This window comes from Panthera onca, chromosome F2 (genome assembly GCF_046562875.1).
Source record: "Panthera onca isolate mPanOnc1 chromosome F2, mPanOnc1 haplotype 2, whole genome shotgun sequence".
Classification (NCBI taxonomy): Eukaryota; Metazoa; Chordata; class Mammalia; order Carnivora; family Felidae; genus Panthera; species Panthera onca.
Window position 1 is genome coordinate 72,776,241 of NC_138356.1, and position 23,872 is coordinate 72,800,112.

Below are 23,872 nucleotides of genomic sequence, written 5' to 3' on the forward strand. Positions count from 1 at the left end.
TTCGGAATGCAGATGCCCAGTGTGTGTGTGTGTGTGTGTGTGTAAGTGTATGTGTACACAAACTGAGAAGGGGCCGAGTTTCGGGTTGGAGTCCAGCCGTGTGAGGCAGAGGTGGGTGTGGAGATGTGGGCACCAGAAGCGGAGTGAGGACGAGGGTCGTGGGGGCTGGCGGGCATCACAGGCTTCCAGGGGACCTCTAGCCAGCCTCACTCGGGCTCATGGGGCAAGGAGGACCTACACGATGTTCAGGGCACAGCGTGGCCTTACTTGCAGTGAACAAAGGAGAAGAGGTCAGAGCACCTATGTGGAGTCAAAGGTCACGGGACAGGAGTCCGGTTCTCTGCACTGGCTCCAATTCCGGTCCTGGTTGTTGAATCTTGACCAAATGCGTCCCCCTCTTTGGGCTTTCGTTTTCGTATATACAAAAATCAAGACTTCGGGCCACATGTGATCTGTAAGCTCTTTTCAGCTTTCACGCTTTAGGTTTAGATAGAGCTTTTAAAACGTTCATTTTTACTGATTTTTATGAGCCTGGGTGTGCTGGAATATTGAGATAACAATCCCTCTCCCTGACAGTTGTTATGAAGGTCAACTGAAATCATTTTTGGAAATGGGCTTCACAAACTGTAAAGCACCCTGCAAATGTTAGTTCTCATTACCACGATCGTTAGGATAATGTCAAGACAGGAGTCAGTGAATTACGAAAGAACTATATTTGAAATTATTTCCAAACGGGAGCTGATGGCACTTGAGGCAAGCTGTCTGTTTTATAAAAGGAAAAGACAGGTGCATGGAGTCGACTGAGAACGCTTTGGATGCTCACGCAAAGAATGGCGATATTATCTTCCTGGGGCCAGAGGGCAGGATGGTGGCCGGAGGTGTGTGGCTGATGGGCAATTAATAATTCAAATCGGCACAGGGTGCTATGCTTCAGGGCACCCGGCCCCCTGGTAACTCATCAATAAAATATTGGGTTCAGTTGTTTGGAGCCCACAGCTAATCTGAGAGCAGCACTCTCACTTGGAAATGCTGGTTGGCACAGGGAAGCAGAGCGTCAGAAGAGCCTGCGGGTCTGGAATAAAAATGTCAGGGAAGGAAATGAATCTCCAACACCCTTTCTCTCACTGCCTCCGAAAGGGCAGCCTTGAAATCTGGGTCAGCAGTGGTTACTGCGGCCCTGGGAAGATTCGGCCCCGGCCGTGCACGGTGTCGAGCTGGCTGTCTCCGCAAGGTGTCTGCCCACCTCTGTTCCGGGAGGGCTCCAGACCCTCTGGCTCAGGGTGGGATCCCCAAGGGTCCAGTGAAATCCTCTGCAGCTCTTCAGGTCAATCCACATGCTTTACTTTGGCTTAATTATACCTTTTTATCATTATTATTATTTATTAAAAATAAATTTATTATGCATTTTATTTATCATTTTTATTTTTAACGTTTATTTATTTTTGAGAGACAGAGCGTGAGCAGGGGAGGGGCAGAGAGAGAGGGAGACACAGAATCCGAAGCAGTCTCCAGGCTCTGAGCTGTCAGCACAGAGCCGGACAAGGGGCTCGAACTCACGGACTGTGAGATCATGACCTGGACTGAAGTTGGATGCTTCACCGACTGAGCCACCCAGGCGGCCCTCATTGTTTTCATTATAAAGTAACGTACACTCATTAAAGGAAATTTTGTAAATGCAGACAAAGAAACAAGGCTTAAAGACAAAGGGGAGTGACCAATGCCCATTATTTCAGAACAACCTTCATGTGTGATGTCAATGACAAGCTATCCTGGGGTGTGGCAGAGGGCCAGGCTGCTGGGTGACGAGACACTCGGTCGCTTGTCATCTGTACGGCAGCCTTACGAGGCATTGTGGGTGGACAACCATTTATCGACACTTCAAATTCCACAACGTTCTAAGCGCTGACGTTTGTTTTCTAAGGAATCTGGGGGCAAAACGCGACCTGCAATGGGTCCCAGGTACAGACTCTGGTTACGCTGCTTTGTGTGTCGTTACATTACGAGCGAGTTTAATTACTGAGCAGTGCCGCGGACACCTTTGGGGTGTTTCCTAGTGTATGATATTTTAACCATGTTTCTCAGATCTGAAAGCTTCAAAATTTCCAAATCGCAGCGGCTTCCGTTGCCATCCTCGTGGGGCAGGGGAAGAACGTGGGGGGCACGACTTACGCTACTGGCCCAACATCAAACCACTGACAAGTGGTGGGGGGACGGGATTCAAACCACGGCCTGTGTACCTCAAGGAACTGCCCTCGGGACTCTCAGCCCAGTACGTCCTGTCCCCGACCGTCTCCACATCACAACCCGCAAAGAGAATCAGAGGCTGTCTGACCTCCTGGGGTGGAAGCGGGGGCTGTCGAGGGTCTGGGCGAGTGGTGCTGGGTTGTCCACCCCCCCACCCCGACTGCCGTTCCAGAATTCTGCCCTGGCTCTTCCATCTTCTCTGCCCGCCAGGGAGTCTGCTCCCACTTTCAACTTTCATTTAATGAATATCATTCGCCCACCACAGGGCTAGGCAGTGGTGCTTAAGGGCAGGACTCTGGAACGAGAGCTCCTGGGTTTGAATCCTATGGCCACTCTTTGCTGGGTCGAAGACCTTACAGCGTGAGTCGCTCAGGAGCTCTGCGTCTCAGCTTCCTCGTCTGTGAAATGGTGATGACAGCACAGTAGTCACTTCCAACTGGAGGAGGGAGGCAGAGGCACTGGTGGGGGGCATTTCTGACCTTCAGGTGATCCGCCTGACTTTACGGGAGGGCAGAATGCGAGGCAGCCGGGGCTCAGACCCAGCCCTTGGAGGAATAACTTACATCTTCCCTAAGAGGGGCTGTGTTCATCTCTGGGGAAGGCGTGCATCACCCACACAGGCTGATAAACGCAGTTGGGGGGTGCGACAAAAGATGTCATCACTGTCCAGAATACACAGCTGTTGAGAAAGCCCGTCTAGTGGGCCTGAACGTCTGAAGACTAAGCCAGGCCCTGTTCTGTGTTTCTCTTTGTATTTCACCATTTGGGGCACTGTTTCCTTGGCCAGAGTTTTTACACTTGGCATTCCTAAGATCAAATCCAAAATTTCACAAGCAGAAATCAGTGGGGGGGAGAAACATGAGGTTGGAGCCCCTGGCTGGAACAGGATGCCAGGTTTGTTTCGGAGTTAAGAGCAGGTTCTCAGAAATCACTTGACATTGGAAGTTCTTTTCGTAAATGAGATGAACAGACCAAAAAAGTAGGCAAACAGAAAACCGCTCTCTCATTTCAAGAAGACTGTCTTTCTTCACCACCCCCTCCAGCCTTGCACAAGGCCCGAGAAGAGGCGTGCCTCTCAGCTACGTCAACCACGGGCCAGTCTCCCGGTTCTGTCTCTGCAGACCCGCTGGGGCCACGGAATGGGCTGACCCAGGGGCAGGGACCCCATGCTTTGGGGCCAGAAAAAATTGGAGCAGAGTTCAGATGTCCACTGGGTAGGGTTCTTGATAATTCAGTGAGGATTCTTGGCACCATTGTGCCTCCTTGCTCCTCTGTTTGTTTATTTATTTTCGGGTTTTTATTTATTTGGAGAGAGAGAGAGAGAGCGAGCATACATGTACAAGTGGGGGAGGGGCAGAGAAAGAGGGAGAAAGAGAGAATCCCAAGCAGGTTCTGCACGGTCAGCACAGAGCCCGACTCAGGGATCGAACCCACAAACCGTGAGATCATGACCTGAGCCGAAACCAAGAGTCAGACACCTCGCCCACTGAGCCACCCAGGTGCCTCTGCTCCTCTGTTTAATGGAGCCCTGAAGGAAGCCACGTGTCCCATCCCCCCTGTCCCCTCCGTGAAGCCTGTTTCACTTTAGGGCTCTTCATCACTGAGTCAGCGACAGGTTCTGGGTGAAGCTTCACCCCCGAAGTGGCAGCATCCAGGAGCCTGGGTCTGGCTTCATGCCTCCTCCTTTGGTTCCTGCCCAGTTATCTTGCTTAGGATGACATTCTTCTAGTCCAGGGCCTGGGTCCTGAGTCCTAGCTCAGAGCTTGGGGACAACATCTGTGCTGGGTAAACTCTTTCCCTGGGACTGGATCCATCTCACCGTGGCCTGTCTGCTGCATGCCGCCCATAGAATCTAGAAGGATCCTGCCCTCCGGATCAGACCAAAGCTTGATGGCCCGCATCGAGTCTTCTCTGTCTTTGGGAGACAGTGCTGTCACAGCCTGACTGCCGTCGCCGAGGCCGGCCTCTTTGCCGGGATGTTTGCCGCAGCCCCAGACCCCCAGCTTCCCTCCTCTTCTCTGCGGCTCCAGGTCTCAGCACCCCCTGGGGCTTTACTTTGTTTCAGTGTCCTCAGCAGCTCGCCCGAATAAACCAGGAGGCTTCCTCTGCGTCTGTGAAGATAATGATGAACGCTGGCATCAGAAGGACTTTACAGTTCACCTGATGCCGTCTTCTCATTCCGTTGGGACCTCAGGTAGTTCTCTGGCAGGTGTATAATTTCTGAGAGCAAAGGCCATTACCCACATGGCTCAAAGTTCAAGGGCCCCCCACCTCTGTGCGTCGTGCTTCTCTGGAGACCGTAGTCTCTCTCCTACCTGGGGAGGGGGTCTCGCCTGAAATATTCTGGGTAGGTACTTCCTTGAAAGCATGTCCACTGGAGGTACGTTTCTTCTAAATGGCTGTTGTTAAGAGTGCAAGAGTTTAGAAGAGTGCAAGAGAGTGAACTCTCACTTTTGCAAGAGTGCAAGAGAGTGAACCTGCCTGCAACAGCTTCCCCACCCACTGCCTTTGGAGCTGGTCCTCCAACAGATCACGTGGGTTTGATCCCACCTCGGGGCCTTTGCCCTTGCCATTCCTTCCCATGGGAACACTCTCCTCCCAGGGTGCTTGGTTCTCATTGTTTAGGGCTAATCTTCAACAGGAAGTCCTCAAAGAGGCCTTCCTTGTAGATCCCAGTTACACGGCATCCCCGACCTCCAATTCTCTATCCCAATTGTCCTCCCCAATTTTCTCTACGGCATCTACCCTTATCTGGAAGTAGATTACTTATGTATTGGTTTAGAGGAACGTTATGGATTATCCCCACGCTGACTGCTAGTTCTGTGAGGGCCAGACTTTTGCCAGGATTCCTCTGGAGCTTAGGAAAGTACAGGCACAGCTCAACACACGCTGGCTGAGGGCATGGTCGCGTGAGGTCATTACGTAAAGGGTCTGGCACCGGGTCCTGCGTGTGACAAGAGCTCGACAGGGGTGCCTGGGTGGCTCAGTCGGTTGAGCGTCCAACTTCAGCGCAGGTCATGATCGCGCGGTTTGTGAGTTCGAGCCCCACGGTGGTCTCGCTGGTGTCAGCCTGGCTGGGTAAACCCTGCTTTGGATCCTCTGTTCCCCTCTCTCTCTGCCCCTCTCCCACTTACGCTCTCTCTCTCTCCCCAATAAATAAAACATGACAAAGTAATAAGGGGCCCTTGTGTCGAGTGTCTGCTTACACGTCCCTCTTTCATACTCAGTTGTGAGCCTTTCAAGGTCAAGGGAGCAGGTCTTATTTATCTGTGCTTCCCAAAGAACCTCGTGCATACAAGATGATCAATAAATGTCTCTGATTTGAGGAGAAGCTCAAATCCTGTCTTCAGTGTAGTGTATCCCAAGACCAATGAAACCATCCTTGTTCTAAAAAAAATTAAACCTTTTTATTAGTATATTTATTTTATATATAAAAGAAATACAAAAAAAGGAAACACAAAGAAAATGCTTTCATGGCAAGTCGGACTTATCGGCGCCCTCAGCCTGGGCCCCGGGCTCTGGCCCACTGGCTGTCAGCAAAGTCCGCCGGTTGTAGTGGCCCTTGATGATCCCTGTGTTGATGTTCTCATTGAGCAACTGCTTCTGCCTTTGCCTGTTGAGGGACTGGACAAGGCCCAGGACGACCGCGGCCAGTGAGTACTGCCCGGGCAGTCTTCTCGGGGGCAGGATGAACGGGTTGGGTTGGACTCTTCCCAGGAGAAAGTACGTTTTGATTTTTCCTTCCTGCTCACTGATGCCCTTCACGTAGATCTCCCCTCGGTAGTCGAAGGCAAAGCCCTGGTCCTTCAGGATGAGATAGGTCTCCTCGGGGACTTGGATCCTGCCGCTGACCCCTGTGCTGTCCATTCGGCTCGCCAGGTTCACAGTTTTGCCCCAAATGTCATATTGTGGCTTCTTAGCGCCGATGACCCCAGCTACCACGGAGCCGTGACTGATGCCTGCGAGCGACCAAAGGAGCGAGAGGTAAGAGAAGAGAAGAGGGACATCACTAAGGTGGCTGCACCCCCGCCTGGGACAGTGAGCAGGGAAGGTATGGTCTCTGTGGATAAACTGTGGGGCCCAGATCCCGCCTCGGCCGCTCACTGGGTGAGCGGCCTGGGTCAGTTACTTAGCCTGGGTGGACCTCACTTTTCCCACGTGCAGAGTAGAAGGAAGATGGAATGAGATAATGGGAGGAAAGCCTTGGCATGGTGCCTGACTACCAGGGACTGCTCCCGAGCAAATTAGGATAATTTTCACCAGGATGCTGACGTAGCCCGTGGGACGGACGGAGCACTGTGCCACGAGTCAGGACGCTGGGGTCTCCTCCAGCCTCTGCTGTTGCAGTGCTCTGAGAGCCTGGGTAGACCTTTGCCTTCTCTGTTTTAGTCCAGGGCCTGAGCATCATTCCCTTGGTCCGTGGCACAAGCCTCCCAACGGGCCTCCCTGCCTCCTCCCTTGTCCTCCAGCAGACCAGCCCCCATCTGGCCAAGTTCCAACCGCTTCAACACCTGCCACGGCCCCTTTTGCCTGTAGGATGAAGCCCAGCCCCCTTGGGATCACAGCCAAGGGCTTCTCGAATCTGGCTCGTCCTGCTTTGTCAGCCTCCTTCACTGCCACCCTCTCCTTCACCTTTGTGTCCACACTGACCAGCTAGAGTCCCCCCTCACCTGCCGGCCATCGCCCACCTCTGTGCCTTTGTCCCTGCCTTTCTTTCTGCTTGGACTATCATTTCTGCCCAACCCCCACATCTTATTTGGCAAATGCCTTTTAAGACATCTCTGACACCTCCTCCTTTACGAGACATAGACTTCTCTGCCAGGAATAATAGCATTTCACCAAACATGATGGTGAGCACGTAGGTCTCCTTCTATTGGACTTTGAATTTCTCGTGTATTCTACTAAATTGACTAGACACCTGCTAGGTACCAGCGCTGTTCCAGGCACCGGGGCAATGGGTGGGAAAGAAAAGAGACGAGAGCCCCAACCCTCATGGGGCTTACCTTCACCTGGAGAGAAGGAAATATCAAAACAAGTAATACGATATCAATGAATAATAGAGGCTAGAACGAAAACCCGGTCAGGTTAAAGGAAGAGAGAGGTGGGAGGGGGCATTTTGGAGGAAGGTGGCTAGGGAAGGGCCTTTCTGAGCAGCCATCTGAAGAATGTGGTGGGACAAGCCATGCAGATGTCTGGGTTAGATCATTCTAGGCGGAGGGCAGTACAACCCCTCCCTGCCCCATACAAAATAAACAGAAATCAGAGAAGCAGACCCTACAGAATGTGTGGGCATCACAGTGATGGGGCTCCCTCCACGCCTTGCGGAGCCCCTCACAGGCGTCACCCCGTCTGATCCCTCGTTACTGCTACGAGGCAGGCAGGGGTGGGGGTAATAATATCACGCCCAGCTTGCACACGAGGAAACTGACCTTCAGAGGGCTGGAATGATTGGCCCAACTTCACAGAGGTGGCCACAGCTGACCCCAGACACAAACAGAGGTGCCCCGTGAAATGGGGAAAATAATCTTCTAACCTCTGGTCTATGCCAGCACTGTGAGATTTCACACCAAGGGTCGGCCCTGACCCCAGCGGCATCTCCCGCCTTTGTTCAGGGTTAAAGTTCTGGTTTTCAGTCCTGGTTCCGTCGTGTGGTCAAGGATTTCAGCAAGGACACGTAGGGTCAGTGGAAGATGCGGGAACAAGCCTTGAACATCCCATCCATAGACCAAAAACATAAAATAGAGCTTTTATATATGAACAAAGATCTGAGAAGTCAGATACTGGTATTTCTTGACTGTTTTTTTCTTGAAAGCTGGTGAGGGAGAGCCAAGTAAGCAAAACGGCATGAAGGCCAGAAGAGATGTAAAATACGAAGACTGTGGCAAAGGCCGTCTTAGGCTGCAGCCCGACAGCCAGAACGTCCCCGGTCTGTCCGGAAGTCCTGGGGCTGCCTCCAGGGTGTCCGCTTGGCTGTGTGATCGGAAGCTATCCCCCCCCTTCTCTGGGCCTGGGCCTGAGTTTACGGCTTTCAGACCATGCTGTAGGGGGGCCTTCGAGAAGCAGCAGAGACGCCAAAAAAGTTGGCGAGTTATACAAAGTATAAAGGGTCACTATTCACCCGGCTGTGGTTTCTGTTGCATTGCTGTGCTGCACGAGGGGGTCTCTGAGCGCAAGGAAGGGCGAGCTGTGTGGCCAAGTGAGGAGCTAGGAGCCTCTCTGCCGTCCCTGCACACCACAGTATCTGACATCTTTGGGAGTGCAATCCTGCTTTTGCTTTAAGGCATATCCAGAAGGACTGGAGACCAACACACTGACCAAGGACATGGGACAGAGTGAATGAGAGATGACTCAGCTCCCTCCCTCAGCAGGGTGTTGTGCGGGTGGGGCACTGCACAAGTGAGCTGGAGGAAAGGTGGCTATGGTGTAGGGCCTGCTGTGTATGTCTGCACCCAGGCCAGCAGGCTTCCCTGGCTTCCAGCACCCAGAGCAAGAGGAAGCCTAGACAGGCCTGAGCTGACGCTGTCCCCGTCCCTGTCCTTGGTGAGGTCACACTAAGCCTGCTGCGTGTTGTAGGAGAAAGCTCCCCACGGCCCAGGGTGCCCAGGGCATGGGGCAGGGAGCGGGGGAGGGGTCTGATGGAGCCAGGCCAGGGAGCTGGGGCGGGAGGGAGGGGGCCACACCTCCAGCTGCTACTCACCAATCCGGAGTTCGAAATTGTTGAAGGAATGTTTGTTGATCTCCTGTATGCTTTCAGTCAGGGCGAGGGAGAAGTCGGCCAGGGCACACAGATGTCCCCACTTGTCTTCACATTGCTGGAGCACAAGTGAGAGGAGAACTCACTCACTGTGGTGAACGTGGACCTTTCGGCAGCAGAGGGGAGCCCCGCTCTACGTCCCAACCCACCTGCGCATCCCTGGGATGAAGACGGCCAGGTGTGGGAGCCCCCGAACACCCCCGTCGGCAGTGTCCCCGAACACAGGATGGCAGGAGATTTGCTTAACTCAGTGTAATGTGTGCGGCTTCTCAGATTCCTTTCCCCACGTCGACACTCGTGTATTCAGGCGGCCACACTATGAATTCCTGACTGTGCTCACGGGCGCGCGGGCGCGTGTTTATGTTTGCACGTGTCGTGTTTCCATCTAGGAAACGTGTACCTCCTTTCAAGTACTCACACTGTCTGTTCAAGGGATGTTTCACATTTGCTTCGACATTTGGTCACGGGCCTTGAGGGGGGTGCGGAGTAAGCCTCCGTGCCTCTCTGAACCTCCGTCTCCTCACCTAGAAGATGGGGATCAGCAGCCTTGCCCCGCCTACCTCCCTACCCCCCGGGGATTGAAGGAGATTGTGTATGGGAAAGAACTTGGTACCCCTCCAGAGCAGAGGTTGGCAAGTAGTTTCGGTAATGGATTAGAGAGCAAACGTTTTGGGCCTCCTCAGGGACACTCAGAACTGCCATTTTAGCTTGAAAGGAGCCGAAGAGAAAATATATGTAATGTGTGTGCGTGCGTGTGTGTGTGTGTGTGTGTGTGTGTGTGTGGTTGTGTTCCAATAAAATTGTATTTACAGAAACAGATGATGGGTCAGGTTTGGCAGGCAGGATGTACTTTGTGGACCCCTGCTCTCAAGTGCCACGCACAGGTAACCGATTACTAGTAGGGTTTTCTTCCCAGATAGTTACTCTTGGAATGTTTCTAGGTGTTTAGCTGGAAAGTAAACAAAGGGAGGATGAGAAGAAGGAATGAGGATTCCTTCTTCCCAGGAACTTAGACTCATATGCACGTAGCATTTATTGAGCACCTACTGGGTGTATTGAGCACCTACTGGGTGTAGACAGCATAATGCTGTTGCGTCCACTAATGCTGCAAGGTAAGCGTTAGTGTTCTCACTTAAGGCTGGTGCCCGGCACAGGGCCCTCAAGAGAACAGGAGATATTATCGTTCTTACGTCCTACTTACACAAGTAAGAGCAAGAAAACAGGCTGGTATTGGGGATTTGGTGACACTCACAATTAAATCATAATCAGGGTATTTCTCGGCCAGGGTATTTTGTCCATCAAGTCAACAATGACGTTTAGAATGGAGCCTAGAGGTTTCTGGGCCGTAGAGGCATCATTTCATCCAGCGGACCCTCATTCCCTCGGGAGCAAATGTACGTCACACGACTAGAATATCCAGTGCGTCAGATTTCCTCCCTACCGGTCCCCAGGCAGCCTGGTGACGATGGCCTCTCTGTCTTCAGCGACCTGACAAGAGTGAGGCCCCTGCCATATGGTGCAGCTGAATGCAAGGTGCTCCTTTACCTGTTTTTCAGGTGACAGGCCCGACACGGCCATGTAGGTGCTGCCGATGGTCTTAATCTTTTCAATGTCCTGAAACCGGTCTTCGCCTAGCAGCTGAAATAGATCCAAGCCACCACGTTAGCTCTGGTGTTTATTCTTCCAGAACACAGGGGCTTCCCGAAACAGGCTCCCGGCTCACACAAAGGATGGCCTCTGCCTGGTTTAGCAGCCTTGAGGATGCTACCTCTCTCCCTATGGATCATGCATTTGGGCAATCAACATGTTTACTGAGCACCCGGCAGGTGGCAGGTGCCGGGATGGGTGTGACCAGACACCCTTTAAGGAGTAGATCGGTTTCGATGAATCTTTGAAACGAACGCTTACTTTATTACTTCAAAGAAGAAATCCCAACTGTTCCCCAGAGCATCAACAAATTTTGGCTACACCTTCCACATGGATTTGGAGTCTTAACTCTTGTCTGTCAGCATCCTGGCCTGAGCCACTGTTGGCTTCCACCCGGTGGTTGTATCAGAATAATGTACCTGCTTGCTCTCTGCCTCACCCCCCCTCACCCCCCTCATGGCAGCCAGAGTGGTCCCATTCGGGGGAAAGTCAGATCATGTTCCCCGTCTGTGCAAAACCTTCCTGTGGCTTCCCATTCCACTGCCTGCAGAAGATGTCCAGGTCCTAATTCTTGGAACCCGTGGGTATCTTACCTTCCAGAGCAGAAAGGACTTTGCAGATGGGATGAAGTTAACGATCCTGAGGTGGGGAGATTCCCTAGACTAGCTGGGTGCGTTCCAAGTAATCGCAAACGTCCTCATAAGTGAAAGGAGGAGGCGGGAAAGTTGGAGAAGGCAATGTCATATCAGGCAGGAGCGGAAGTCACAGCAGGGTGACCACGGGCTCTAAAGACGGGGGAAGGAGCCACCAGCCAAGAAATGCAGGTGGCCTTTAGTAGCCAGAATGAAACAGAGTTTCCCCTAGAGCCTCCAGAAGGAACACAGCCGCGCTGACACCTTGATTTAACCCTGTGACATCCATTTTGGGCTTCTGACCTCCAAACTGTAACATTGTAAATTTCTGTTGTCTTGAGTCACTAAATTTGTGGTGGTTTGTTACAGCAGCGGTAGTAAACTAATACAGGAAATATCCACTGAGCTTCTGCAACGTCTCATGAATAGGACAGGAGGTCCCAGCCATCCGAGGGCTGACAGCCCAGGCAGGGTGTGTGTGTGTGTGTGTGTGTGTGTGTGTGTGTGTGACATGTTAAATAAACCATCACACAAAACGTGCCCTGCCTCAATTCTAGTAAAGCACATGATGGAAACATACAGGATGTAGGAACGAGGAGAGAGGAGCATTTTGATGAAACCTGGAGGGGCTGGGAAGGCTCCCCTGAGCAAGTGACTTCTAGCTTCACTTCTAAAGAGTGAGGAAGGGTCTTTTAGTGGTGGGTGCATGGGTTTGGGTGCTGGGAGGCTGGGGGGGGGCACGGAAAGGGTTGAGAGGGGCATCCGGACAGAGGGGACGACATGAATGAGGACTGGAGGTTGGGGAAGATGCGTGGTAGGTTCAAGGAAGTCAGGAGAGGGCTGCGGTTATTTTTCCCATCTTAGAGAAAGTCTTCCGGGACACCCCATTTCTTTCCACCTGTCTCCTTCCTTTTGCTGTAAAAATTTGCAGAGTTCTCTCTACTCACTGCCGCCAACTTCTTCCCCATCATTTTCTAAATCCCCCAGAACCACCTTGACACTGACATTGCTCTGACAACCCCTCCCATTGTCTGGCCTCGCTTGGTCCACTGTCTGGATCTTACCCGGTTGACTGCCACACCTCTCCCACATGGTTTCTGCCCACTCATGGCTTTACTTCCACACCACTGGCAACTCCTCAGTGTCCTTTGCTAGTTCCTTCTTATGTTCCTTATCTCACAGTGTTGGGGGCCCCGGGGCTCAGGCCTCAGACCTCTTCTTTTTTTCTGTCACCATGGTTCGTGGGCTTTCAACACAATCTCTCTGCCCGAGATTCCTCAATGCATGTGTCCTTCCTTGACCATCAGACTCTTCTGCACAAAACTGCTGTGACATCCCCGTTACAGTCCTCAAAGGCATCGCCAACCTGCCATTCCCAAAGCTACACCCTTGGTCCTCTCTACCCACCTGCCACCTTGATTAATGGCGTCTCCACTGCTCCAGTTGTTCCGGGTAAAAACATCACAACCCACATCTGATCTTTCAGAAAATCCTTAGCCCCATCTTCAAAGCCATCCAGATTCTGTGTCTCACTCCCTCCGCAGAAAAGGTAGGTTCAAAACTCAAACCTCCTTGGCTCCCAGGGCTAAGTTCTTAGCCTCCTCTTCCTCCACGTGGGTGGGTATCTAAATGTAACTTCTGGTTTTCCAACTCTCTGCTTCCCTTAAAGACTGTGATGTCCTTCGGGGTTCATGCCGTGCTGGAGCTGGGCAGACGGGTGGGCCAGACCAAGAAGAGAAGATGGATTTTCCATATGCATCTTGCTACAGGCATCCTGTCAAAAATGATTCTGGAGCTAAGAAAACGTGAAAAATTCCAGCTGGAGAGAAATTCTTCAGAGAAACGAGGGAAACACAGGCAGGTGCTTTTGAGATTTGCTTTGGGGTGTGCGTGCGTGCGTGCGTGTGTGTTTGTGTTGCCTGATTCACGGCTGAGGCAGCCTTTGTTTGTTATTTTTGTTTCTTGAGCCATTGAGTGAAGCCCCTCTTCTGCCCTGGCTGAGATCGCACAAACCGCGTCCAGGGAAGGCTGAGTGTCCTCAGCCTGGGATCATGTCTGACACTCGCCCTCAGACACCGCACTGAGGTTTGGTCTCAGCATCCCTTCGGCCGTTAAAGTGTTAGTTCGGGATCTAAGGCATGTCTTTGGTGGCCCACCTCTGTCCTTCTGCCTCCGTGCAGCTGCATTTCCCCAGCTTTCTGCGGGGAGGGGGGGCTCTTCCTCTCTGCTCTTGGAAGTACCTGGCCAAGGGCCAATTTCAGGCCCAGGCAATGCTGCCTCCTCTCAGAAGTGGATCAGAAGGCAGCAAGCGGCTTCATTATTTTCATTTAGTGTCCATGCAGCAAATCGATCCACCGTAGAGCTAAAAGCGTCTGGGGGCATAACGCGGTTCCTAATCAGCCCCTTTATTAATTCACTAGTCCGTACGGAGTGCTGAAACGTGGGAGCGCCCTTCAGCCTTCGAGGAAGCAGGGGCCCTGGGGTGAGGAGTCTTGAACCCAGTCTTGGCGCATGTGCTCCATGCGGTGTTCTGCTTTCCTCGAGCCCGGAGGGAATTTTGCAGGCGCTCAGGTTCCCGTGGTGATTTTATCAGCCGGAGCAGCTTTGTTACTAAAGTCAGCATCAGGGCATCCATCTGGCTGGAGCTTCGCCAGGGCAGAATGCAGAGGGTCTCTCCTGACACAGAAGGCACGTGCGGGTGGCCCGAGGGGTTGGCAAGCCAGAGAATGTTCCTGCTGACCACATGCTCTTCCCTCTTCCTCCTCCTCTGTGCCGTCTCTTCTTTCCGTTTCTCCTTCTCTGCTCTGCTCTCCTATCTTTCTTCTCTCACCTCCCTGCCAGCTCCTCCTCCCTCTCCTCCTCCTCCTGCTCTAAAGCCCAGCTCCTGGACCAATCCCACCCCCACCCTCCTTCTCCTAGCCTCCCCAACCTCCCTCTGCAAAAACACGCCACTACCACTAGGGGCGCTGTCTGTTTTTCCTAAGACTCCTGGGGTCTACAAACTGGGGCACTGAGATGCAAATTTAGTTGAAATTTACGCATTACAATTGAAAAACTTGCTTGTGAGCACTTTGGAGGGATGGGGGGTGCTACAGCGTTTAAAATAAAACTGGGGCGCCTGGGTGGCTCAGTCGGTTGAGCGTCAGATTTCGGCTCAGGTCACCATCTCACGGTCTGTGAATTCGAGCCCCGCGTCGGGCTCTGGGCTGATGGCTCAGAGCCTGGAGACTGCTTCCGATTCTGTGTCTCCCTCTCTCTCTGCCCCTCCCCCGTTCATGCTCTGTCTCTCTCTGTCTCAAAAATAATAAAAAATAAACATTAAAAAAATTTAAAAAATAAAATAAAATAAAACAAAGCCTGATGGCTCAACCTTCGGTCAGATTATTTTTAATACAGCTATTTTAACTTTTTTTTTTTAATTTGAAGATATGTTCTGGATTGCCCCAGTTTCTCTTCACCTTGCTATTTGTCTGCTGATTTTTGTCCCCCATTAATTAATTAATTGATTGGTTGATCCCATTAGCAAATACTTGGTAAGCATCTATTACGAACATCTCTTATGTTCTACGCACAGCCCCAGCCCCTGAGGACTTAAAAGGATACATAAGAATATAATTCCTATCTTTATGAGTTTATGGCCTGTCAAAAAGAGCTGGAATAAAGATACTGTTACCATAGAATCACCCTCTACTCTCCACAATGCAAGGCCCTCTGAATGAGTGCACTTATTTCCCATGTAAAGGTGACCCAATCATCTTGTCCCTCCCTAGACTGGGAAGCCATGCGAAGCAAAAAGGGACCCTGTCTTATTTATCTTGATCCCCATTCCCATCCCTAGGACAACCAAAATGGCCCTTGTTGCCTTTTTGCCTGCAAAACTGGAACCATGAGATGCCAGTTAATGGTTAAAAACCCAAACAGTATGGCGGACCTGGGTGGAAATGTTGGCTGGGCCAACTGGTGGTGGCAAAGCCTGGGCTCTCTTGCTGTCTCTCAGCCTCAGTTTTGCTTATTTGTAAAACGAAGGCTAATAATTCTCCCCCTGTGGGTTTTGTTGAGGGGTAAGTGACTGAATGTTATGTCTTGAGCTTGTTTTGCATTTGTGGCAACACGTGGTAAACATTTATATTAATAAGATGGGTCTCTGCCCCCAAACTAAGTGGCTGGTGGGGGAGGCAGATTTGCACACTGAAGGGTTTCAGGCTCTCTGAGGGCAGGTTCCAGAGTATACGTTTTTCACCGAAAAAAGAGCAACGACATTTAGCTGGGTAGAAGGGGGATGAGAAGAGGCGTCACAAATAGAGATGATATCTGAATTGACTGTTCAGGGAGTGTTACATGTTCTGCTGCCCGTGGAGTTGAGGGAGAGAGGACAGGGTATAGTGACGATGGCATAACTTCTGGGCACAAAGGGCAGTGGGTGAACAGCCAGGTGGGTGTAAGGGCTTGTAAGTAGCTGGATGGTGCTTGGTGGGGGGGGGGGCAGGTGGCACACACAGTGGGAGGTAAAGCTGGAGAGGGTACAGGACCAGCGTGTTCAAAGCAAGTGCAAAGCCTCAGGTGACCTTATGAGGCGCTGGAAAAGGGGAGGCACTGATGGGCTTCAGGTTTCAAAGGGATGTGAAAAGATAGTCTTGCTTTTGGTGACCGCTGAGGTGAGATACGGGAGGGGGCAGCTAGAGAATGGCTGCAGTCATCCAGGGGACAAGTAAGAGGGCGGAAAGCAAGGATAGGGCAGCAATGGTAGTGAGGAAGGGGCAGACCAAAAAGCCATCAAAAAGGAACCCACGGGGCTCAGTGGCTAAACGGAACGTGGGGGTGGAGCGAGAGGGTGATGATGTCACAATGGGAAACGTCACCAATGCTCCTGGTGCCCCACCCACGTCATTCTCAAGAACGCCATGAGGCCTGGCTACTGATAATGCACGGCTGTACCCTTTTTTGGATTTCTACGGGAATCGGGCTAGCAGGCTAGACTTCAGCTGAACCCACATCTTTGCAAGGTCTCTTCCTCAGCATTTTCTCAATGAATCACTTCCCTTCTCAGGCCTGGGCAGACAGATGGACAACGGTGCCCCACTTCAAGCTAGAAGATGGCAGGCGTGGGGGGAGGGGGTGGGGAAGGATCATTCCTGCCAAGCCTATTAATGTAAATTTAGTACAGCCAAGAGTATCTCCTCCCATGTGATGTGTTCTTTGGACTCATGGAGCCTAAAAGAACAAAGTACTATCTGGATTATGCGTACGCTTATGTTTAGGTCTTGGACAAAATGCTAACTGATGGTTTTATCTCTGGCACTTTGAACAGATGGAGAAAAGTCCCCATCACTGCCCAGTCTCTGTGACGCCAGTGCCCGAGTAGCAGCGGCCTCCAAGTCCTGGTTTTGCCATTTGATGGTTGTTTGACATTGGGTTGGATTACCTAGCCTCACTGAGGCTTATGCTCTCGATCCCCCAGATGGAGAAACCCTGGTGTTTATCTCTTGTGAACATTAAATTAGATAATACGTGTTTGTGTCTACACTACAGCCTGGAGTCCCGTAAGTGCAAACAATGGCTACTGCTACGGTGGACATGATGCTTTTACAAGACCGGTACCCACTGGTGATTGGAGGCTTCCGAGGCTGTGACTTACCTCATCGAAGTCAGCAATGATCTCATTCAACAGACGCAGGCATTCTACCCCCTGGTTATTCATCTCAGTCTGAGAGTAAAAGTCTGCAAACCCCGGGATGGAGGCGAACATGACCCCGACGGCATCATAAGATTGGGAATACAGCTCCTGGACAGGGAGACACATGGGGGAGGGAGCCAGAAGGTCATCAGAGGTGAGGTTCTGCAGTGACGCTCCCCGTGCACGCGTGCACTGGCACCCACAGAGAGTGCAGAGAACGGGGCTCTGGCACAGTCATGTCAAAACAGTAACCATGTGGATGGGACCGTTGACAATTCATAGTCTCCAGCCTTGGCTGCGCCCAGAGGTCTGACTGCACATCCTTTGTTGCTGGCCAGCTTCCTTCTCTGTTCTCAGCAGCGAGTCCAAACCCTCACCACTGTCCCTAACTTTCACACCCCACATGACTCCTCTTAAGAGATGATCTTGTCTCTCACTTCTGTCGGGAAACTGAGGCTCTTGGCAGTGACCCAGCTCTGTTCCAGTATTTACACTCGTGTCTACATTCATATGTATTTTTATCCCTTTGGCTTCAACCCTAGACGATGTATTTTTCTTCTGTGGAAAGCCAACGTTTCTACCTGATGTCTCGACAGCACTCGCTTAAACCTTCTTCAGCAACTTCTTCCCGCAGCGATCCTTTTCGTTATTTCTTCTCTCCTCCACGACCTCCTCCTCTTCCTCCCCCCCTCCTGCAAATGTCCCCTGTTTGGAAAAGTACAACACACCCTGGAGCCCGAACACACCTGTGACCACCCACCTGTCTCTCTTTCTCCTCGTCCAAACTTCTCAAACTGGTTCTCTCCACCACCTGTCCCCACCCCTGCAGTGTTCGCTCCGTGTCAGACTTCCAGCCAAAGTGGAAAGACTCGCCCCACAGATATCGCTTCATGTCTTCGAGGACGCCTCTGCGGGGTAGCGTGGTGACTGCTCCCAAGACCGTGCGTCTCGACCTTCCTTGTTTCACCGATGTCGTACTTGCTGCCATTACGCCTGGCTCCCTCAAAGATGCCTTTTTTGGGCTCACCTTCCATCTTAAAGGTGGCCGACGGCTATGGCTCCGTTCTGGACCCACTGCCAGGTCCAAAGTCTGCACACTTACCTGGGCCACCTTGTTTACTCTCAGTCTTTCTCCAACATGCAAGTGGGGCAGCCTCTGAAGTCTTATCCTCAAGTCGGCTCCCCTTCTTGGGCTTCCAGCTGGGTTGTCCTCACACCCTTCATGCTCTGCATGTTGAACCCAAGTGCATCTTCTCTCCGCCCAAACCTGCTCCCTCCTTCTCTCAGTCGGTGGCACTAGTGTTGCTGAGTCATCAAAGTTCGAGACGCTCAGAGATGCTCGGAGATGTCCTGGCCCCTTCCTCTCCATCACATCTGGATTCAGTAACTTGCTAAGTGCTGCCGGCTTTCTCTTTATCTCCAATGTTGTTTTCTGCCCCTCCTGCCATTTGCTGTTTGTCAGGCCCACCGGCTTTCCCGCCCACACTGGACTCCTTGACTCGTTTTGTCCCATCCAGAAGCATGTTCCACATCGTGGCCGGAGTGATCTTTTGTTTTTAAGTTTATTTATTTTGAGAGAGAGAGAGAGAGAGAGAGCGTGCGCGCATATGAGCGGGAAGGGATAGAGAGAGAGGGAGAGAGGATCCCAAGCAGGCTCTGCGAGATCAGTCTGGAGCCCGATGTAGGGCTTGATCTCATGAACCATGAAATCACGACCTGAGCTGGACACTTAATTGGCTGAGCCTCCTAGGCATCCCCCCCCCCCCCCCCCACCCAGGGTGATCTTTTAAAGACAGAACATTGGCCATGTCTCTTCCATTCTTAAAACCCTCCGATGGCCACACTGCCCTCAGGACAAAGCTCAAACACAGCAGCATGACGTGTATTCATATACTCATGCCCTCGCCTCCACCTTTCTCTTACTTTTCATTGCCTGTGATTCCCTGCATCAGACCTCACGTTCCAGAAACACCGAAGCATTGTATTCTTGGGTACACATGGCAAAAGATGCTGCAGGTGTCCTGACCTCTTCTCTCACAACCATCGGCTATGAGCCCTTGTGTTTCTTGGCGTGGAGCTTTTCTCTGACCACTAGAGGGCATTCTGCCCCCATTGGCATCGGGCTGATGGCTCCGGGAAATTCAGGCCCCCAGTACTGCTCTCAACCAGTGACTGATGGCAGTTGGCTGATACTTCTCAGCTCCTTCAGCCCTTGGGCCAGATAGCTGTGAGATATGCTCTCTGCATTTCCTAGAATCCCCAGGGGGATGGAGCTCCAGTCCCCTACAGGGGTAACTAGTCTGCTAATGCCTCGTTTATCACTTCTCTTCCCTTCCTTCCCACTCTCCTGCCTCCCAGGGTTTCCTGGGACCACCTCCAAGCCAATTACTTTCACCCAAATCCTTGTCTCAAGGTCTGCTTCTGGAAGAGCCGAAGACACAAACGCGCTTCTCACCCTTGGGAACGGGATATGTCCTTCCTTCCTGCAGTTAGCCTCTCTCACCAGGCTAGCTCTTCTCCTCTGCCATCACTAGCCATGTGGATACCACGTCTTTGGAAACCTTCTCAGACCCACAGGTGGCATCAGGAGGCTGAGCGCCGTGCTACATCCCTTGCTATCTACATTATCACCTAATGTCTGTCTCTTCCTTTCATGCGAGTTGCACAAGGCAAAGACCCCGGGCCATTCATCTTAGTGCGTTCAAATCATCCAGTTCATAGTTTCTGGATGCCTGGACTATAGCGTGTGCCGTCTATAGGGTCTGGTACAAGATAAAACACTCTAAATTGTTGGAAATCAATGCCGCCCCGGTCTTGGCAGGAAACATCAAAGCTCACAAAGCGCTTTCATAGGAGTTCAGTGATTTCATCCTTGCAATGATCCTGTGAAGGAGCCCTGATTCTTACTGCCACTTTACAGGTAAGGAAAACGAGAGAGAGGGGTCAAGCTATTGTTCTGGATTAACACCACGAGCAGTGGAAGACCCAGAGAAAGACAGTGTCCCTGATTCAAGATCAGTCAAGCACGGATGAACCTGGATGAATGCCTTTGCCGGCCCTTGTCCCCAAGAGCACAGGCGGGAGTGACTGGCTGCAGGGGATTGGGCTGGGCAGGGTGCGGGGAGCACAGACCGCAGCCCAGGAGCAGAGCAATGGCACGCAGCTTCCTATGGTGCCGCATTCCCCTTGGCCTTGAGCAGCGGAGTGATCCCTGAAAAGGAGCCCAACTCTGCTTGATGGGTCAGATAACCTGAGGAATCGAACTTACAGAACTGCATCCTCCAAAGGGCTGTGATTTGGAGAAGAAAAAGTGTGTTTATTACCTGGTACATTAGTTTGTTCAGGCTGCTCTAACAAAGCCCCACAGACCGGGTGGCTTAAACAACAAAAATTTCTCATCCCACGGTTCTGGAGGCTACAAGTCTAAGATCAAGGTGCTGGTCAGGGTCGGTTTCTCTTGAGGCCTCTCTCCTTGGCTTGCAGATGCCATCTTCTCCCTGCGCCCTCACACGGCCTTCCCTGTGTGTCTATGTCCCAATCTCCTCCTCTTAGAAGGACGCGGTCACAGTGAATTAGGACCCGTCCTAATGGCTTCATGTGAACTTAATTTCCTCTTTAAAATTTCTATCTCTAAAGAGAGTTGCATCCAGAAGGGCTGGGGGTTAAGACTTCGACATAGGAATTGTGGGAGACACAACTGAGCCCCTAACACTCATACTAACGATTTACTGTTTAAAACAGAAAAGAGGAGACCCCAGCAGAGCCCTCTGAAACCCTTTCCATAGTTACACAGTTGTCCAGCTTGCCTCCCGCTTCCCCTAGGAGATGTAAATGCCGCTGGGATGTAAGGGCCGGTCACCAGGGGGCTCTTACCAATCGTTCTCATGGATCCTAGCCCCTCCCACCCTCCAGCCTCCTCTCAGATTCAGCTCCCAGCCTCTGCCAACAACGAGAATGTTCCGATCGCTTATATAACACAAATAATGCTAATAATATCAGCTACGGCTACTGAGCCTTTACTGTGGGACAAGCGTGACACAGAATGCTGCACACACATCCTCTCACTGAATCCTGACTTCCCCGGGGTGTAGATGGGAGTTAAGATCCTGGTTTATTTGTGGGGAAACTGAGGCACGTAGAGGTTAAGTAACTTATCCAAGACCCGCGGTTGTGAAGGCACAGAGTTGAGGGGCGCCTGGGTGGCTCAGTCAGTTGAACGTCCAGCTCTTGATTTCGGCTCAGGTCATGATCTCATGGTTTGTGGGTTTGAGCCCTGTGTCTGGATCCAGGCTGGCGGTGTGGAGCCTGCTTGGGATTCTCTCACTCCCTCGCCCTGCCCTTACCCATTTATGCTCTCTCTCTCTCTCTCTCTCTCTCTCAAAATAAAATAAACTTAAAAAAAAAAAAAAAGACACAGAGCTGGAACTCACACCCAGGCAGTCGGACTCCAGAGCCCCCACCGTTGCCGCTACGAATGCTAACGTGAGTAAGCAAGCACCAGGAGGGTAGCCATCACCACAATAAAACAGTAATAATCAGGATAACGCCTAAGGGAAATGTCACCAGAACTGGAAACCAGATCCGGTAAGTCCTTCCGAATGGAGGGTTGATTTCACACAGGGTGGCTGTGGGAAGGGGTGTGGGGGAGGGTCTCTGTAAACCTCAAGACATATGACTTGAGTTCGGATCTTGACTGGCCATCCTCTTGGAGGCTGGACGGGTGGGACTGGGGTGGCGGGAGGCTCACCCCTCTCTGCCAGATGCTCTCTGGTGAACACAGAGGCCAGGAGGAACCAAACCCAGGGCCCTGGGCTTTCAAGTGCACCATGTGGCCTTGAACCCATAGGGTGCACCAGGCTGGACGGACCACTTCACATCTTCTTACCCAATTTGATTCCCACATCAGCTCAGCGAGGTCCGTAGTATCTCCCATTAATCAGATGAGGATATGTGCTCAGAGACGTTGGGTGAGCCGCCCTAGGTCACACAGCTAGTTAACAGCAGCGATGGAATTTGTGCTGTGGGGGGTTGGAGGGGCATGGAAAAGCTCCAGCCACCTGCCTACACCTTTATCTTATTTTATTTTTTTAAAAATTTTTTTTTTTAAAGTTTATTTATTTTTGAGACAGAGAGAGACAGAGCATGAACGGGGGAGGGGCAGAGAGAGAGGGAGACACAGAATCCGAAACAGGCTCCAGGCTCTGAGCCATCAGCCCAGAGCCCGACACGGGGCTCGAACTCACGGACCGCGAGATCGTGACCTGAGCCGAAGTTGGACGCTCAACCGACTGAGCCACCCAGGTGCCCCCTGCCTACACCTTTAAAGACAGCCCAGTGTTCAACCCGCCCCAGTCAGCTGCTTTGAGTATGCTTGCTGTTACCCCAGTCATCTGCTGCTTGCTGTCTGGGGCTCCAAGAAAATGGCACTGATCGATGAATACAGAAAAGCTATTATTGTGCCACCCTCCTCTGGATTGAGGTACAGCTCTGGGCTTTCTAGAGGATTTTGAGCACATGCGCACTCCCTGCTCCGCCTGGATATCAAGCTGAAGACTCAGCCGGCTCTTTATCCAGGGAACCTAGGCCTGCCTCCTTCCAGGTCCTGAGTCTCTTATACCAAGTTAAGCCACCTCTCTGCAGGGGAGGAACAATGTCTGAGACCGGGTGACTTTATTAGTGTCCTCGGGTTTCTGTGCAAACGTCACCACCTCCGAGAGACCCTCCAGGGCCAGCCCCACCCCCTTCACATAACTCTCTTCTCTTACTCAGCTGCTTCCGTCCTCGGAGAAGTGACCACTACTGGGCACCTCTGAATATACATTCACTCACGTTCATGTCCATAACACATGCTCCGTATCGGCAAGGACTTCATCGTCTTAGTTCACTGTTTGAGCCCCAGGATCTGGAACGACACCTGGCATATGATGTCTTTCAATAAATAACTTGCCGGGGAGCCTGGGTGGCTCAGTCAGTTAAGCGTCTGACTTAGTCGGGCTCAGGTCATGAACTTGCGGTTCATGAGTTCGAGCCCCGCGTCGGGCTCTGAGCCTGGAGCCTGCTTCCGATTCTGTGTCTCCGTCTCTCTCTGTCTGTTCCTCCCCTGCTTGCACTCTGTCTCTCTCTCAAAAATAAGGATTAAAAAAATTTTATTAAAAAAATACTTGCTAAATGAAGGTGTGAATGAACGGGTGGGGCACTGGAATTACGAAGGAACGGAAAAAAATTGTAGGTGTGCTCCTAAAATGTGCCAAGCACCGTTGAGACGCTTTATGCATCAGAACTCACGGGAACAAGCCTTGTAGCAATTGGATTAAGTTGGGACGTACTGTCACTTTGCAGGTGAGGGAAGTGAGGTCCAGAGGGGCTCATCACTTGCTCAGTTACTGAGGTCGTGAGAGGAGGAGCTGGGATTGAACGTCCAGCGTCAGGCTGTTGAGGGCAAGCACACAGCCTTTCCACACTGACCACCCCCCCCCCCCCACCAGCACCAGGCTACGCGGGGCACTTGATGAGTTCTCACTCAGCTTCATTCTCACGCTAAAGTTAGCAAGATTGGAACTGTTTCCTCAAAAACTGGATGAAAAAGTGGACTCAGAGAGGTTGGGTGAGCTGCCCGAGGTCACACAGCTGCTGAGTGCCAGAGACGGAGTTCGTGCGGTACGGACTTCCCAGCGTCTGAGACACCCGCTCTTGCTAGTGTCCTTTCAGCAGCGAGCTGTAACGAGCGGGTGGGTTTCCCGGGACCCCGCAGTAGCCTGCCTGACACTGAGGACCCAGCCCAGGTGGCCTCATCTGTGACAAAGTCCCCGCCCCGGGGAGGTGAGCATTGTCCTACGTCAAAGTCCAGCAGAGTCCAGCCTCTGCTGAGGCTGCCAGAACCTCTCTGGGGGGACAGAGCCGGAACCGACTACACAGGACGTT

At 51.9% G+C, this 23,872-nt stretch overlaps 1 protein-coding gene and 1 long non-coding RNA gene across 6 annotated transcripts in view; one reads left to right on the forward strand and one right to left on the reverse strand.

Moving 5' to 3' along the window:
* Positions 1-5,703: 5,703 nt before the first annotated feature.
* ADCY8 (adenylate cyclase 8) overlaps positions 5,704-23,872 on the reverse strand; it is a 222,353-nt gene continuing 204,184 nt past the window's right edge. For all 3 annotated transcript variants that reach the window (XM_078441781.2, XM_078441783.2, XM_078441782.2), the window contains 4 exons: positions 16,913-17,059; positions 10,544-10,636; positions 8,942-9,056; positions 5,704-6,203 (listed from right to left, as the gene is read on the reverse strand). In XM_078441781.2, the coding sequence (XP_078297907.1) occupies positions 5,716-6,203; positions 8,942-9,056; positions 10,544-10,636; positions 16,913-17,059 (843 nt within the window). In that variant the 3' untranslated portion in view covers positions 5,704-5,715. The remainder of the gene's footprint in view (positions 6,204-8,941; positions 9,057-10,543; positions 10,637-16,912; positions 17,060-23,872) is intronic.
* LOC132664536 (uncharacterized) lies at positions 14,628-23,068 on the forward strand. 3 transcript variants are annotated; one of them, XR_013553539.2, is made up of 4 exons: positions 14,628-16,280; positions 16,807-17,105; positions 21,363-21,535; positions 22,721-23,068. It is a non-coding gene; the product is annotated as an uncharacterized LOC132664536 (long non-coding RNA). The 3 variants fall into 3 exon arrangements; XR_013553538.2 differs by having other exon boundaries at positions 21,363-23,068; XR_009603761.3 differs by lacking the exons at positions 16,807-17,105; positions 21,363-21,535; positions 22,721-23,068 and adding an exon at positions 16,586-16,800.